The sequence below is a fragment of the Symphodus melops genome, assembly GCF_947650265.1.
Source record: "Symphodus melops genome assembly, chromosome: 17".
NCBI lineage: Eukaryota > Metazoa > Chordata > Actinopteri > Labriformes > Labridae > Symphodus > Symphodus melops.
The window spans coordinates 21,881,031-21,899,299 of record NC_136707.1 but is presented as its reverse complement, the minus strand read 5'-3'; the positions used below and the strand labels follow the sequence as shown (position 1 = coordinate 21,899,299).

The 18,269-nt window shown below is 44.4% G+C and overlaps 1 protein-coding gene across 6 annotated transcripts in view; it reads left to right on the top strand.

Moving 5' to 3' along the window:
- The window catches only part of pitpnc1a (phosphatidylinositol transfer protein cytoplasmic 1a), a 38,092-nt gene extending 20,905 nt beyond the window's left edge, over nucleotides 1-17,187 (top strand). For 4 of the 6 annotated variants that reach the window (XM_079367047.1, XM_079367044.1, XM_079367048.1 and 1 more), the window contains 8 exons: nucleotides 1,907-2,055; nucleotides 5,372-5,460; nucleotides 5,881-5,888; nucleotides 10,385-10,456; nucleotides 12,246-12,341; nucleotides 14,132-14,287; nucleotides 14,919-14,982; nucleotides 15,403-17,187. In XM_079367047.1, coding sequence (XP_079223173.1) covers nucleotides 1,907-2,055; nucleotides 5,372-5,460; nucleotides 5,881-5,888; nucleotides 10,385-10,456; nucleotides 12,246-12,341; nucleotides 14,132-14,287; nucleotides 14,919-14,982; nucleotides 15,403-15,713 — 945 coding nt within the window. In that variant the 3' untranslated portion in view covers nucleotides 15,714-17,187. The remainder of the gene's footprint in view (nucleotides 1-1,906; nucleotides 2,056-5,371; nucleotides 5,461-5,880; nucleotides 5,889-10,384; nucleotides 10,457-12,245; nucleotides 12,342-14,131; nucleotides 14,288-14,918; nucleotides 14,983-15,402) is intronic. The other 2 variants (XM_079367045.1, XM_079367046.1) reach the window with 1 other exon arrangement.
- Nucleotides 17,188-18,269: the final 1,082 nt, after the last annotated feature.

Sequence of the window (18,269 nt, the reverse complement as noted above, 5' to 3'; positions counted from 1 at the left end):
CTCACCTTTGTTTTGACTGAATCTCTGGATGTGTAATTACTGATTTGTTTGTTAAGCTCCTCTTCTTGTCTTTAAATGTCATGATCCTGCCCATTCTGCAGCCGCACTCTGATAGCTCCTAAATGCAGCTTATTAAAAACAGAACCTTTGAAAAAATGAAACAAGCAGCACTCAAGTGCAAAGGTGCAAACAAAGTACCAGTATTCAGAGGGGCCCTTTTCCTCTGGCAGCTCGCTCAGTGCTGCTGTGATTTCAAACAGCTGCTGTTACTTTCTGAAACATAAAAACAATTTTCCACAAAGGTGAGCTTAGTCCTCAACGTGCATTTACTGTGCAGCTGCTTAGCTCGACTGTTTTCACCACGCTTGGAGTTTACTAATCCTCGACGCTCGCTAAGCTCTCAGCCAATAGCAACGTTGATAGTTATGTAGTGGGGACTACAACTCAAATGCATTCTGTCAAATACGAGTGGAAAAGATTTATAATGAAGACAAGACGTCGGCCACTCAACCCATGTATCGCCCTCTGCTAGTGTAAAATAATAACACTCAAATTAAATGTGATTTGTCTGGTGAATTTATCGAGTAATATCGGCAAACATATCTGAGATACAGCTAGCCGATACCGAGAGTCACATGATCGGCCGGCCGAGCTCGAGTGTGGACCACATTTCCTGCATTTCACTCACCTGGAGTCACGCTGCACACCTCCGCTGGTCACATGATGTTTCAGTCAGTCTGAAAAAGTATAATCACGAGAATCCCACTGTGAACTAGAAACGTCAGGGATTTCTATCCTTTCACGTGTGTTTAAGATGAAAGGCAGGTTTCAACTCTGTCACTGAGTGGAAAAATAATGCCAGCACACTCCAACAGCTGCTCGGACGCAACACGATGCCATCAACATTCCTGCTGGGAATACTCCGGCTCAACACCTTTATTTTCCCGCAGATGGAAAAATGTGCTATTGTGATATAAGATGTTACACACTGATGCACACTGGCTCTGCACTATCACATGTCTCCTCTTCCCATTCTTTCCTTTACGTGGCTGAATGTGGACTCACAAGTGCTTTTTTTCCTGTTAACACAGCTATCCTTAGTGGAGCTTTGCTTGTGTGTGTTTCTGTTTGTGTGTGTGTGTGTGTGTGTGTGTGTGTGTGTCTGTGTGGCAGTTGGATCCTAAGTGAACCCTTTGGATTCTTTCACGGTGGTAAACGTCAGCGGATCGATTTCCCCAGCCCTGGACATAAGCCGACAAGCAGTCAGAAGTCTCCGTCCTGGAGCACTCTCACTCCAACGAATGTCGTTTTCCGAACGTACGGAAAATAGTTTCCATGTGACGCCCCCTGTCAGAGCGACCGAAAGTGACACACAGCCAAGTGGGTCAGTCAGCGAAGAGTGACTGATGTGCGTGTTGACGGATGTGTCGCAAGGGGCCTCACTGCTGCTGCTATTGTTGTGCTGCTGGGTCCTGATCTGCTGTGAGGACTCTGTCACTCTGCTGCAGACAGATCTTAAGCCCTCAGCTCTCACTGTGGGGACTTCCCATCAGGTGTCAGGACTGTGAATTAGGAGCTTCTGTGTGTATGTTCATGGCTGCTTTCAAAATATTCTGTTGAGTCGGTTGTTGGACTTTAAACAAGAGCACATCGTTGGCACGTGAAGCAGCCCATCAGACTTCTAATCTAATTCCTCTATAGCTCTACGTCAGGTCAATCCTAAAATCTCCATCTTCAGGCAGAGTGCACAGATTTAGGCCCTGATAAAAAAAATCTCTACCCAGTGGAAAATAATGTGCCAGGCACCAATTTCAGCCATTTGACTCGCTCAGATCTTCATTCTTTTAATATATTTATTGAAACAATGAATCTAATATCAAGCTTCTCCTCCTCTTTTCTCTTCCAGTACCAGATTGGACAGCTGTACATGATCAGCAAACACAGCCATGAACAGAGTGAACGTGGGGAGGGGGTGGAGGTGGTCCAGAACGAGCCGTACGAAGACCCCGAGCACGGATCAGGACAGTTCACTGAGAAAAGAATCTACCTCAACAAGTGAGTGTCTTCACCGTGCCATGTGACGCCTTCTTCCCTGAATTATTTACGACGCACGAGGTGAGCGTTTGACATTTCTCCTTCGATGCCAAACATCAGAGCTCATATCTTCTGCGTTAGACTTTTTATTCTCACACAAGTAATCCACAGCGTCGCATCAGGAGATATTCTCTTAAAAATGCACAAATCTCACAGCTTGTTTGTTAATCTCTCCTGCCTGCATACATGGCTTATTGCTCGACTCCAGTGCTTGGTTTTCATCACGGTTGATCACATGCGGTTGGTTTATCGTCGCTCAGTCAATAAATCCACATCAAACACTTGCCAGGAGCACACGTCCATAAATTCTGCCAGCTTCTATCAAGGTAATGAATTTTGACTCTATTGATTTCCATACATATATCAGAGCACAGGGTCAGCCGCTGTGAACTCGGCCTGCTATTGATTGAGTGTCCTGCAGGAGCACATATGCACATCTATGGATTTTAAATGTAACTCAACCCACTGCACTGTTTCAGGGATTTTCCAGGACGATCCAACCGTCCGAGTAATCCCACCTCTTAGCAGCAAGCGGGCTCTGCTTTTACAAAACACAGCGCTGGCTCCCTCTAATGAATGCATGAGGGCAAAGCCTGCAGGACAAGGATGCATGCAGGCGACATGAAAAACATCTCGTTTGATCGTAAAGTTCCTTTTTAAACTTAACTTCAGCACTGTGGCCGAGCTAATGTTTATATTTTCTGGAGTACGTGGTCATCCCATCCCTGCAGCCCGACATCTTCTCTGTGAGCACAAACTTAACAACAAATCCTGATTCCTGCGCACGGCTTCTGCCACAATACAATCGATGTGAAAACAAGTCTTACTAGTGCTAACGTTAGTGTTGTCGTCAGGACCACGCTAACCCAGACCACATTAAGGGGTTTAAAAAAACCATCATCTCGTGGGCTGGGGGCGTGTCACTCACTCAGACTGTGAAACTGGGAAGAATGTGGCGTTAACCAGGAGATTACATTTAAAATATGAATTGCATTTAACAGTTTTAAATGCTCAAACTGAAGACAAAATGAACTCCTGTGGAAATTAAAATGTAAGCGTTTTTTTTACACGCTGTCATTTCTAAATTCTCTTCTTTGGGTTTAAAATCCTAACTGGTAAGTGTGAGCCGATATCAGCAGAATGAAAAACTGTCACAGACAACTCGAACTTTCACTCCCAGAAGTACGACAATGAGACGAGCAGAGGATGACACGAGAGACAGAGAGGGAGAAGAGTCTACAGCTCGAAGGGACAAAGTAAGAGTGAAGTGTCATGGACAGTCTCAGGGGAGAGAAGGCGTGCGTGCGTGTGTGTGTGTGCGTGTGTGTGTGTGTCAGAGAGAGTATATATTTGTCGTGGTGTGAGTGTGGGCAGGGAGAGATGAGGTCCGTGTAAGTGATGGATAATTTGAGCAGTCACTGCTGGACGCCGCGCCTGCCTCACTCCGCCCACAGACCACCTGTTACCATGTTATATCTGCAGTCTGTGCGTGTCTGTGTGAGTGTGTCTTGTTGTTAAAGCAGTGTGAGGACATGTGACAAGTGTGCAGCGTCTGCACACTCCCTTGGTGGTTTGACAGTCCTTTGGAGAGAGACGAGTGTGAGCCGTCTGTCCCCCGTCTCGGTGCAGACACACACCTTCACTCACACTCACTGGATACACAATCAGCGGCTGCTTTACAAGACCATCATCCAGAAATGGAAAACTGGTGCAACTTAATAATTGCTTTGTGTTCAATTACGGTGCCATTCGCTGTGTTTGCGATTGGCTTGTATTCAGTTTGAAACTAATGGGACCAAATGTGATTGAGGCTGCAGCAAACTGATTCTCACGGGGCTCAATAAGTGAACATTTGCAATGACTCTCCTATAACTGCATCATTATAAAGAACGAATCAAACTAATCCAAAGGTAGTAAACAAACACTTTGTTTACCAAGTAGAAAAAGAAAACTCTGGTTGGGCTAAAAGTACTGATTTCACTTTTTCATTAAAGTGCACTCAGTCGATCTCTGAAGGATCTTAAACAGCAAACATAACTGGACTTTACACATAGAAGGCTTAAAAAATACAAGCACCAGGCATCTGACATTTAGTCATCTCTACAAAGCACAAACAAGCTGGCATACCGAAACGTTGAAACAAGAACAAACAGTAATGACAGCCCTCATAAATTGTATTTTAATTACCACACGACGCTTCAATCAGACACTCGTTCTCACCTCAGTGTGTTGCAGAAGATTGCCTCGTTACACGCTGAAGAAGTGTGGCAATTAAAATACAATTTCAGCAGACTGTCCTTATTGTTTTTCTTGTTTCAGCCTTTTTATTGGATTCTGCACCCATTTGTTTTACGGTGAGCGTGTTTTTTCTTCCATTATTTATACTGAAACGTTGTCAATGTAGACTGTGCTCTCTCTCTCTCACTCTTCCCATCATAAATATCAAGAGATTGTGTGGCTATAAAACTCTTGGTAACAAAAGAATTAATAATCTTGACAGCCTTAATCGGTCACGTCACCTCATATGTGGAAAATGTTTACACTGATATCATTTTAACTAGAGAAGAAAATGACGTCCCTCATCTCTTTTGCGTTTCATGTTGGGTTTTTTTGATACTCTCCCTTCGTACTGTATGTGCACTGTTGGCCGTATGTTCACAGAGCACTATGTTTTTGAAAGTTTTGAAGTAGCACTCCTGATCCCTCCTCACTGTGGTGTATCATCTTTAACAGAAAAGAGCTATCTGAACTCGGTTACCTCTCAACTCTAAAGAAATTTGCTTCATTCACCTTTAAAGTCATTCATCCATCAAATCTGGGGCTCGGCAATTTCCCTCCAGCCAACAAAGGTTTCCACTTCCTGTCGAAGTCATTTGCATTTTGATTTAGAGTCCTCAAAAAAGGTTCACGACAACTTGTCTGCAACTTTTTAAAGAAATCAATTTGAGCTGACTAATAGTTACGTCTCTGAACTTTCTGACTGTCTTTGTCCCTCTTTAGATGCAGACTTTGGTGAAAGTCTGCTTCAGGGTTCAGGGTGTAATCATCGCGATCACCTGGGGCCGTCGTGACTGCCTTTTAAGCCCCCCCACCCTGTGTGTGTGTGTCTTCACACAGCTGGATGTCATGTCATTACTTCTTTAGGTGACGGGCCAAAAAGAAGAGACAAGAACTCCATTTGAATGAACAGCATAACATTTTTTTAAAAAAAAGCTGTTTGTCTCATCAGCTGTCTCAGCCTCTGATTCTCCAACTTTTCCTTCTCTGTGTGTTTCAGCAAACTTCCCAGCTGGGCCAGAGCGGTGGTCCCCAAAATTTTCTATGTCACAGAGAAGGCTTGGAACTATTACCCGTACACAATCACAGGTAATGTTTGAATTATCTGACATACAAAGTCACTTCATGCATTCATGAAATCCTCCATGGGAACATGTGTGCTGCTGATACGACCTATAAAAACAGATAAATAATAAGACACTGTCTCTAAGGAGTTAAAAACACATTGGACTAAGTTCATCCAGAGTAGGACCATGCAGATCGTACACGTAGCCTCCTTTCACAGCTTCATAGAAAGAGAGTGGGACCAAATGGGCTTGATAACACCAGAGTGCTTTTTCTGCGGTGTAATGTCCTTTTTTGCATCCTGAACTAAATATCCTCTTATCCTCCTCTTATCTCTCTCTTTGAACCTGTTTGATGCCTTTGTCGTCTCTCGGCGTCCGCCTCCTCCACACGCCTCCCATTTCTGTCTGTGACAACGATGCGGCCTGCTGGGAACACACTCAGAGTACACGGTGAGTACTTGGACATCACACATACAAAAAAAAAAAAAACACGGACTTTAATCTGTAACATGTAAAACTTTGTGGTGAAGGTTAAAGACGAGGGGGGAGACGCTTCATTAAGCTGCAGGAACAAATAGGTGTGAGGTGATAAAATCCAGTCCAGAGGGGGGGACTGTGTCTCACTGCACCATCTGTCATGTTATGTGCATCTGTACAGCTGTGCATCAACACTGAGTGAGTTGAACTGGCTTGATGACTTGATTTGAATAATGGCCTCATGTTGATGCGGCAGTGTGTTTTCATGCTTTTTCACATGGTTTAAAAAATGGGTGAGTTGAATGCACTTTAGAAGATCTTTTCACATTTCAGCATTCAAATAGACGCAGAGGCTGTCGACCTGCGAGTCGAGATCTAAACTAAATAAGTCATTCATACACACACCAAGGACTTTCCTGTGGGAGGAATTTTAGACTCTGCGGACTCCTCGACACGCAGACCCGAGAAGCTGGGGCTTGAAATGTTAATTATCCAATTAGTGGACATCCCGCACCACACAACACAACACAATATCATAATAATGCATTTTATTCAAGGTCACCTTATAGACAGAGCAGTAAAAACAAGAACACAATCAACCACATCAAAACAAAAACAGCAACAGTAAGAGGGACGTGGTCAGACAGAGTGAGCTGATGATCTAAAAAAGTGTTTTGAGCTGTGGGGAGAGATTTATATCCACGGCTGGTTTGAGGGAGAGTGCTCCGGAGACGGCTTGAGACCCGATTGATGAAAGGCGGTCAGGAGGTGTGGCGAGGAGCGTGGAGGAGGCAGAACGGAGGGACGAGAGGTGTAGGTGTGTAGGAGATCAGAAAGGTACTGAGGAGAGCCTTGAATATGTGCGAAACAGAAGGATGCGAACACGACATGATGCGATACTTTAGATTCTTAAACTTAGACATGAAAGAATTCTTTCCTTTACAAGTCGATGGGATGCAATCCGACATGACCTGATATGATGCCACACGATACGGTACGTTTGATACGATGCAATATGACAAGATAATCTTTCTCTCCAGAGCTGCAAACATTCAGCTGACCCCACAGTTATAAATAATTAAACACTAGATTACAGATGAGTGAAAAAGTAAAGAGGATAACATTCGCCGTAGAATGACATCACGTAGAAGCAGCGCTCGTGTCTGAGGGTTTGTCTGCAGAGAGACAGTTTGTTTGTTTGACATTCTGCGTCTGTTACTCTGACCTTTTATTGATCAGATTGTGCTCACAGCTAAATTAATCTAATCAAACAGAAATATCATCTTGTCTCAGATTCTTTTGCTTTTTTTTTTTTTTTTGGTTCCCACACGTTGACATTTTCCTGGTAACCTTTTTTTGAAACATGTCTTTTTTAAACATCAACGTCGACTTACCGCCATGTTTTATCGTTCCTCCTTGTGGTTATTTTGTGGTCGATGTGACGATAGTCAGTCAATAATAAGGTACCCAAGAGTGGTAATTAACCTCAACTATTGATTCAGTCACTCAGCCACATGTGTGAAACCCCTCATGAGTTGGAGGTCAGCCTTTGCGTCATACAGAGGTTGTATAATCCACATGAATCCTCATGTCTCTTTTATATGCAAAAGAAGCACCCTTTCTTCTCTCCCTCCTCGTCGTCGTGTCCCTGAGGGTGAACACTGACGCCCTGTGAAGGAATCTCATTTCAGCCGCTTTCATGTGAAATCAGATATTTATTTTTTTCAATTTCTACTCCAGAGCTCCTGAACATGCAAAGCCAAGTCAAATCAACCTGTCACCTTCCAGCCGCTGATTTCACCTCAGCACTCGTCGGCTGCGTCACCTGAACCCCCCGCTGCCCCGATCCCAACGCTCAATATCGACTAATCAAGCAAATTTCCCCTCGCAGTCATTAAGAAACCTCCTTGATTAACGGTCGCTGAGAAAAGAGCACTAATGATTTGCTCTGGGAAATCAGAGGAACATCCAGCCTGCCCACCGTATGTCCACTGCAGAGAGGAAACATCGATGAAGCACAAATAAAATCAGCCGCTGGCCGATGTCTCCCCGGGGAGAGTGAACAGACACGCAGAACATCTGGATGTTTGAGGGAGGTCATGACAGCTGATTTTAAAGTGGAGGAGCAACTTTTTCTGCCAGAAAAAAAACTGAAGAGTGTCAGTGAAAGTCCCTTCTTAGAAAAAAGCTGTAGGTGTAGAGCACACAGAAATGTTGAGTCACTAACCACACAGAGGGACACAAACAAGTGGGTTTTTTTTATGTATATCGAGAGTGTTTTTGGAGTCTCACCTCACACGGCCTCAAGGGACGGATTCAGACTGGGGAAGTTTTGTTCCCTGTTGGAGAAACGTGGGTGAGATTATGCACGAGATTAGTGAGCAACGGTAACGCCCATGACTTTGTTTAGTAGTCAGTCACGCTTCTACGAATAAGTCCGGCCTCCGTTGTTCTCAGAGGAATCAGCTGGTCCAATCAGATCACCTGGGCCTGACACAATCTCTCTCTCTCTCTCACTCTCTCTCTCTCTCTCACTCGTCCCTTTATTAGAGCACACACACATCCACACTGCTGACGGACACACTCTGTGGTGGCCCTTCAGCTCAGGTTATGTCGATGACAGACGTCTACAAAGTCAGTTCAGTTCCCAACATGCTGTGCATTTGTGTATTTACCTATTTATGAATCTTGTTGCTGTTTAATGACTCAATGTGAGTCTCGGTGTGAATGAGCATCAGCAAAGGGTCATTTTCTGTCACTGTGTGACGGACAGGTTTTTATTTCATGGTGAGTCATTGTAAACCTGTCGCTCCATTGATCTGGTCTCAGATCAATGTTTGACTTCTGAGCTCATAGCATCGTCACGTTACATTAAAATGCTCATGCGTCGATTTATGAACAAAATCGTTTCCAGAAAAAAGCTGTGCCCTTTGCCTCAGTTCCACTTTGTTTGTTTTGAAATGATCAGCTGACATTCGGTCCGCTTAATAAGCTTCATCATTGAGGTCGCGTTGGCATGGAGCTATTATTGGATGACTACAGGAGCACAGATGGGAATAATAGATGAGTTTAACAGGGCTGCTGGAGAGGGGGGTTTAGAGTCCCTTTCTGCAGGTGAATAATCAAAAAATAAACAAATGTTTTAAGTCTGTCCACAGACTTCTTAACCAACTCAAAGGCGTCGAGGACTCTGCATTGAGAATCCTGCTGCTAAAGAAGTGAATGCACTCAGCTTTTTAACATCATTGCTCTGACTCGTGGCAGAAAAGAAGAGCGGGCAGTTTCTCCTGTCCTTTTGGAAGCACGCTCAGGGGTCACTTTTTTCATACTGAGGATGCAAAGCACCTTTTTCTAGCATTTGAAGTATTTGAGAGTCTTTTATATCGTCACTTACATTTAGACATATTTTCATTATTTTTACTACAAACACCAGGGGCTGGTCTGAAGCTACGTGGGTCTTAACTTGGCGTTCTAAGTCTGACCTGAGAGTTGCATCTTCAGGGCTGAGACTGATGAACACCTGGTCACTAAAGCTATATTAGACGAACTTAATCTCTTACATGCTCCATAAAACCCAGATTTATTTTTACTGACAGATTATTGGAGACTACTTTATTAAATCAGATAAATAAGCGAGTATTTAATCGCCTTCATATTTCACAGAGTTGCTGCTGAAGTCATTTTTCATATTAGGTTTGCATCCATCATAGAGCAGCACACCGTCAGGCACAATGCCGCTTTCACCACCCGCCAACCCAGGAAGGCGAGTGAATCTTCACTGAAGACACCTATCTATATGTCCAATAAATGTCCATACTAAAAAGACGATGAGAGACATTTAGCAGTGAATCCTAGACCCTCTTACTTTCTGCTGATACTTGATAGCACTCAGATTCATCACATAGCTTCCTCACCTTGGTGTACGACGTGTTTGAATGGACAGATCTGGTTTCTATGAGCAGTGACTGCTTTAGATGTTGATACAAAAAAGAATGAACAGATTACAGATTTTTAAATCAGGCCAAAGTGACAAACTGAACGTAAATATTGAAGGATTGACCCTTCCACATTAGCTCTCAGCATGAGGTGTTTTGGCTCTTCTTCTGCGCGGCTATTTTCTGTCCTGCTGTGACACACACGCGGACACACACAACGACACCAACAGTTTATGTAACCCGTATTCCACTCTTTGGTTGTATAATAACTTTTAAACTGTTTGGCTTTAAAACAGCCGCGTTTAAGAGCTGATGATCAGCAGTCAACACAGCCGCGGGCCATTAAGTGTGTGTGTGTGTGTGTGGTAAATTTACACAGTAAAAACGTAAAAAAAATCAATCATTAATCGCTCATTTGGTTTGGCTCATAAAACACAGACACACACTTTGTCACGCTCCTCGTCCTGCTCTTAATGATCAGCTGACGAGGTTTTCACTGGACCTTCTGGATTTGTGTTCTTCTGTCCGCTCTAGTGCTCCTTCCTGCCCAAGTTCTCCATCCACATCGAGACCAAATACGAGGACAACAAAGGCAGCAATGACAACGTGAGTAGAGCCTCAGTTTAAATCTGACAAAGAGACCGGAGCTCGCATCAGCATGTGTTTGTGTTGGAAGCATTTAGAACAATGTCCATTATTTTCCCCTCTCCCTTCCTGCACATCACTCCTCGATCTTCACGTTCAAATGCTTATTGCTCCACTGTTGCATCACTCAGTCTTATTTTAAAGGGAAGGTCATGAAGAGGTTATTGTTTTCATTAGTGTGGATCATTGTGGTTTTAAAGGAGGTGTTCACACAGCGAGCGTAGGAACTCAAACATCACCACGTTGATCCTGGAAAGAGAATTTGACAAAAGGATCAGAGGGACCAAAACATTGTGGAACATCGAGTAAGAGCAGTGTGCAGGATTTTTGCTTTGCCACATATTTTCCTGGGAGCTCCTGAGCTCCTCGGTTGTCGTGGGGACGACTTGCTGCTATGCCCCCCCCCCTTTATCCCCATCCTTCTCCCGTCTCCCTCTGCTCATGATGAATAACGGTAACAAAGGCTCTTAATAAAGAGTGATTGATTTTTAATCACTGTAATCAAGACTTTTCTTCAAATGTTCCCCAGAGAGAATCACTTTGACTTGTCTCTGATGTCTCCCTGTGTGGAAACATTGTTGTGACTAAAAATGTAGAATCAGCCGTCGTTAAGGGAGAAAAACCTTTAAAGAAATGATTAACACTTCCCCTCCCGCCCTGCTTTTTTAAAAACAGCCTCATTTACAGCAACAAGTCCCAGACATCAGTCCCATGCATGTGGAACTGCTCAAAGGCAAATTAAAAAACTCCAATCAAACAGCTGTAGAATAAAAAAAAATAAAATGCCTCTCCTTCTGTAACACTTCACACAAATCTAAAGGTTATGTAATGCCGCTTCGATCCACGCTGTCACTGGAAACAAAAGGCCGCAGCGCCACCGTGTGGCGGCTCGTGAGAGCTGCACGCACACTTGTGGTGGTTTCACAGACGGGGGTCATAATTTCACATTTCTGAATGGATTGTAACAAGTGGGGGTGTTTTGGACGTAAGAGAAGAGGAGCTTCTTCTCATTCACAGTTTAAAATGACTCTTCACACAACAGAAGACACTTGTATGAAAAATGGAAGAAGTCAAAGTTCAGAAGTTTATTTACAGTATAAAATACAAAGAGTTCTCCCGAACAGACTGCCCGATGTTTCTCTGCAAAGGTAACTGAACATCGTGTCATGGAAGTAAAAAGGAGCCATAAATCGTGTGGATTTCTTCCCTCTGAATCTGCTGCTGCGTCGTGATAACTGTCTGACAAGACACTTCAAACTTTGAATTTAAAGTTATCACAGAAACATCTGCACGCTCGTACTTCCCACCTCTGCATATCGGCCTTTATTAAGGTTTGAAGTGTGGCTGACTTCTTGTGACGCAGGAAGTCGTTTTGAAAGCAGCGTCTGACCGGCTTACATTTCTCTGTTGGCCCTGTGTGAGTCAGACTCAGGCACTGATCGCTCGTCGTGTCCCTGACCGTGTGAGTCACATTCATGCTCACTTCTGTTCAGTGAAGGTGAAGCCAGAAGCAGCTCATAATGTCGTCTGGACCTTCAACACGAACAGGAAACGTCACCTTCTTGTCAAACCCCTCCTGCAGCAGCACTTAGAAACTCTGCTTTCCTCTGAAACATTTTGTGATTGCGTTCGCCTTCACTGCCTTCCAAAGTGAGCGGGGAGATCACAGCCAATCACCATGCAACATTTGTCGACCTTCAAAGTGCGTTATTGATCTGGCTCACTTTTTCAATCTGTGCCTGTTCCTCAGATCTTCAGCAACGAGCCCAGAGAGGAGGAGACGGAGGTTTGTCTTTTGGACATCGTCTATGACGAGATCCCTGAACGCCACTACAAGGAGTCCGAGGTGAGGCGTGTGTGTGCGTGCGTGTGCGTGTGTGTGTGTGCGTGTGTGTGTGTGTGTGCGTGTGCGTGTGTGTGTGTGTGCGTGTGTGTGTGTGTGTGTGTGTCGTCACAACACCAAGGACCCAAAGTTGATTGATTTCTTATTTTTATGTCTCAACAATGTCGCCCACAATGTCTAAACTGCACAAATATTTCGGCACAGAAGTGTCGAAGTCCCGAACATTTTGTTTGACGTGTGAAGAGAAGCGCAGATGAAATAAATAGACGCACACATGGCAGAGCTAACGGAGGGTCAAGGAGAGAGATGTGAGGAGACAGGACAGGAGTGAAACGAGGACTGAAGACAAAGGAAGAAGTGTGAGCACATAAACAGACCAGTGTGTCATCTTTCTCAGCTCATCTTTTGACCACCCGCCGCCCATCTGCCTCCTTAGAGAGCGAGTGTGTGTGTGTGTGTGTGTGTGTGTGTGTGTGTGTGTTGGACATGCCGTTGTGATAAGACATTTGTATGCATGTGTGCGTCCGTCTCTCAGGGTGCGATGGTAATCAAAGCGAAGCGATTTTATAATCAGGACGGGTCATGATGTCACTGCAGTGTTTTATTATAGACACCCCCCTCATACACTCTCTCTCTCTCTCTCTCTCACACACACACACACACACACACACACGCCGTCCTGTAAGGATTTATACTCCCCTCTCAGAGCTAAAAATAGCAGCGAGCTGCAGTCCTGAGCTAAAATTAGACCTCACATGGCTGAAGTAAATATCTTCTGAATTTAAAGACGGGTAGCTTTGAGGGAGTCGCACCTGTCCATGCATCACAGCGCCCGCTACATTATTCATTCACACATAAACAAGTGTCTCTGTGTGCAGAAGGAGCTGGACAGGAATAGAAAACAACAACAGGAAATGCCCTTTTTTTAAGTCTTTTAATCTGTGTGCTAGATCTCTGCTGGTCAAGAGTGTGTCTGCTCTCTGAAGCTCCTGAGAGGAGTTTTCAGCTGGCTATGAGTCAGACTTCAGGAAAAGTTTGCGTCGAGTATGACGCCAGCAAAGAAGGTGGTATGACTAATCTTGATTTTTGTAGGCCACAAAGAGGCTTCAGTATTAATTTCAGTCTGTTTCGTAACCAGCTCGAAGCTCCTCACATGAAGCGTGAAGAGTCTGTATGCATCACTATGATGGACAGAGAGATGTCTTCAAACAGCAGCACATGTATTCAAGAGAAAACACTTCAGATCATTCAGTCTCATGTAAGCTGACATGCCTTTTTGTGAAGAAAAAATAAATAATAAATGCCGTTGTTAATTTTTTTGACGCACTCAGAGCTACATGCATGACCCCAAGACGACAGAGTGCCACAGCATAATGAGTCCATGGGGAGAGCTGATTAATGCACACAGCACTTGTGACCTCCCTGTGCAGACTGGCTGCTGCCTGCAGGAGGCTGTAATGAATGCAGGTGAGCCTGTCCTATAGGCTGAGAGTAATGCCAGGAGGAACAGGTAAACAGTTGACCTATTATATAAGAGGAGCGGGCCGACATGGGTGGTATAGGTGAACACATAGGGTCAGTTTACAGCAGGTATTAGGATTATCCAATCACAAGTGGGCACCTCGAGGCGCAGCCACTTGTCACTTTTCCTGATTTACATGCAAATAAACACGGAGCCTCGTTCAGTTTCATGAGAGCAACAATGCTCAAGCAAATCCTAAGAAATAAAAAAAAAAATCCTGCTAAAAGGAAGAATGTCTGACTTTTGTGAACGGTTGTCTCCGGCCTTGTAGGACCTGCGTTATTTTAAGTCAAAGAAGACCAGCCGAGGCCTCCTGCAGGAAGGATGGATCAACACCCAGGACCCCATCATGTGCTCCTACAAACTGGTCTCCGTCAAGTTTGAAGTCTGGGGCCTGCAAACACGAGTGGAGCAGTTTGTGCACAAGGTCAGGATGTCAAACACAAAGTTGTTGCTGGAGGTTTTCTGTGTGTTCGTCCTGGAGATGCCTTTCAGAAACACTCATTCAAACTTTTTGACCCCGCCGCGCCTGCTGCAGACGCATTTCATTTTCTGCTCTGATAACACATGACACTCAGTCACCTGGACATGAACCAAATCCCATTTCTTCATTATTGCCTTCTAAGCTATCTGCTCTTTTTAAAGCCTGCAGAAATTCCTGCATCACCTCCCTTCACCTCTGTACAGTTTGAACTTCATATCTTCCATTTCCAAAATCCCTTTTCACCGAGCCCAGCGCAGCATCTGTCCCTCGGCTGAACCGTCCCTGTGCTCTCCTTGCCTGAGGCGCACACACACACACACACACACACACACACACACACACACACACACACACAGGGCCATTACTCATACAGTGACTCATATTAATCACGTCCCCGTGGGGGTGAACAGAAACATTTACAACTTTAAAAGCTTTACGGCCGTCACAGTTAAGTTATTCACCTCCTCTCTCCTTGAATTTCCTCTCTGACTTTGTCCCTTGTTATCTCTCCTCCTCTGCGACCTCGCTTCCTTGTGCTTCATGTATTTTCTCCGTTTGTTTTTTTCTTCATCAGGTGATTCGAGATGTCCTGCTTTTAGGACACAGACAGGCCTTCGCCTGGGTGGATGAGTGGATTGGTAAGTGACGTACAAGCACAGGTTCAAAGGTTCACTAAAACCTGAATACATGCAGAAAAATCAAGAGTAACACTTTAAATAAAGGTCACAAATTCACCGTGAACTAGTAGCTTATTAGCATGCTAATTAGTAGCATACTGGCTGCTTATTAGTCATGATTTATACCTCATTCTACATGAACATGGTCTAAAGCTAATGGGTCACTCAGACTTTTCCCTACAGAGTAAAGATCAACATACTTTGCATGTTTTGGGCCTTTTTACTGTAGAAGTTAGCTAAAGCATATTAAGGTCATAATTCTTGTCCAGGAACTTTCTACCTGATCATTAACAAGCCGTCATTCAGAGGGTATCGAGGGTAAACTCCTAGTCCAAGTCCTGTTTGCTTTACTGTCTGAAAGTGTGAAACTTGTTGAAACAGACATGACCATGGAGGAGGTCCGGGAGTTCGAACGAGCCACACAAGAAGCCACCAACCTGAAGATCGGCACGTTCCCCCCGACCATCTCCATCTCAGAGACCCCCCTGCCGTCCTGCGCCCGCAGCGGGCCCAACAGCGCCCCGTCCACCCCGCTCTCCACGGAAGCCCCCGAGTTCCTGTCAGTGCCAAAGGAGCGTCCCAGGAAGAAGTCTGCCCCCGAGACCCTGACCCTGCCTGACCCGGGCCGCAGGGATTCGCTCTTCAAACTGCCCAGCTTTTTCTCCTGGAACTCCAGTCCGCAGCCCGAATGAGAGCGAAGGTTGAGACGCCTGTGAACCCCCCCGTCCAATCAGTCGAGGATGCCTGCCCAGCACATCCCACAATGCCCCCTGAAGCCAGCTGAAGTGAAGGAGACGTTTTCACCCGCCTGGTGATTCCCAGCTCCCACAGACCCGCCTGCGTTACTGCAAAGCTCTCAGACTACCTGCACAGGTGCACACAGGAAGACTGAACCCAAAACTCAGTGAGGGTCGAGATATAGACGGAGGCTCCAACTTCTCCTCTTAATAAACAGCCCGGATCATCCGTCAAACACAACCCTGCTTTCTCACACGTTTGGACGCTGTGTAAAATGTAAACAGAAACACATCATGTCCCGGGAAGCTTTAACAAGCTGCGACCACGCGGGACCATTAAACACATTTTGATGATTTGCAAAACAATGAGACCCTAAAAAAAACTCCAAAGACCACACGTCAGGTGTTTAAATAAATCGCCTTTGTTGTTGAATATTTCTCATTTAAATTTTATGAAAAGGATGCTTGAGTGAAGCACTCTGATGCCCATGGCCCAGTCTCTTTTACCCGCCTGCTCAAGCTGCTGCTTCGACAAAAAAGGCAGCTCTCAGTCTGAAGACCTGATGTTTTTAGTGCTGATTAGTTTGCAGATTAATCTCTCTCTCTCTCTCTCTCTCTCTCTCTCTCTCTCTCTCTCTCAGTGCAGAGAGTTAAAGATTCCTTCAGGTGTAAACTTTTTTTGTTCTCTGAAAGACTCGTCTCGTTTAAACCCAAACGAAGGCGGGATCTGGTCATGGACTGAAGGAAATAAAAGCCTGGTGGTCTTCATGGAAGTTTCAATGTTTTGCAAATCCTCCTTTTCTATTTCTTTATATTTCACACAGCGTCGCGGTTCGGAGTCTAATAAATCGAGTGTAGCGTACATTCCTCAGAAACATGAATCCCACTGCAGCATCGACTTACTTTAATCCAAGCTCAGGGTGCGTCGACAATACTCCCTCACTCCATCTCCTTTCTTCTTTACCTCCACACATCAGGGGCCTCTGGCTCTCTTAACTGGAGCTTGTTGTTTCTGCAGTATTTAGTATGATGTGGACAGATCCTTGTGGGCCACCGTATCAGTTGAGTTGTATTCTTGTACATAGTCTATGAACACGACTTGTGAGGTTTCGACTTTCAGACGATCCGTGCTGCTATGAAGTCGTCTTTCGGTGTATTTGAAGAGTTGGGTAGCGTCTTCTTCTCGAGCTGTTTGTTGTGATTTCTGTCTGTAAACGACTTCTCCACCTGCATGATTCTCCTTCAGAGGCTGCTTCACAAACATTTGTGATTTCTTTGTTTTCTTGGCGTCGCTCTCGATGTTGTGCTTGAACAGAGTTTTCGCTCATGTGGCTCAAGTTTACGTGGCTGCTGTATCGTTCATTTTGAAGTTACACTTGATGATTTTTGTATTCGTTAAAGGAAATGAAATAAAAGGTTGTAAATACGACTTTGTGATGAGTCTTTGTGTCTTATACTTGAATATGTGCTGTAAACAAAAGAATTCCTTTTAATTTTACATCCTTTAAAAAGGTCAGAGTGGGTGCTGCTTCAGGCCAAGTCAAGTCAAGTCAAGTTTATTTATATAGCACTGTTCAGACACAAGGCAATTCACAGTGCTTTACAGACATAGAAACAGAAAAACATTAAAACAGAGCTTAAGGAAAGAATACAAAATACATCATTAAAAGACGGGATGCAGGTGAAAATACTGGATAAAGGAACAACTGTTAAAACTATCAAAAAAGGAAGAATGTGTTGCAGTAAGGCAGACAGTATATTTCTAATTGAAAGCCTGAGCGAATAACAAAGTTTTAAGGCCTGATTTAAAGGAGTTGAGTGTGCCGGCAGTCCTCAGTTGTTCAGGGAGTTTGTTCCACAGTTGAGGAGCGTAGTGACTAAACACTGCTTCACCTTGTTTGGTTCTGACTCTGGGAACACTGAGTAAACTTCCTCCTGAGGACCTGAGCGGTCTGGATGTTTTATATTCTACAAGTAGATCTGACATGTACTTAGGGCCAAGACCATTTAATGCTTTATAGACCAGTAGTAAGATTTTAAAGTCGATCCTCTGACACAGCCAGTGCAGTGATTGAAGCACAGGTGTAATGTGCTCCACCCTCTTTGTGTTGGTGAGGACTCTGGCTGCTGCGTTCTGGATCAGCTGCAGCTGTCGGACAGATTTTTTACTAAGGCCTGTAAACACACCGTTACAATAATCCAGCCTGCTGAAAATAAAAGCATGAACAAGTTTTTCTGAATCTTGTTTGGTCAGAAAACCCTTGATTCTTGCAATATTTTTCAAATGGTAATAAGCTGATTTTGTTACCATCTTAATGTGGCTGTTGAATTTGAGGTCTGAGTCCATAATCACACCAAGATTTCTGGCTTGATTTGTTGTTCTTAAGGACATGGATTCAAGACAAGTGCTGACCTCTGACCTTTCCTCTTTAGGGCCAAAAACAATCACCTCAGTCTTTTCTGGGTTCAGTTGTAAAAAGTTCAGAGCTGTCGGGGGTTTAGTGCCTTGCT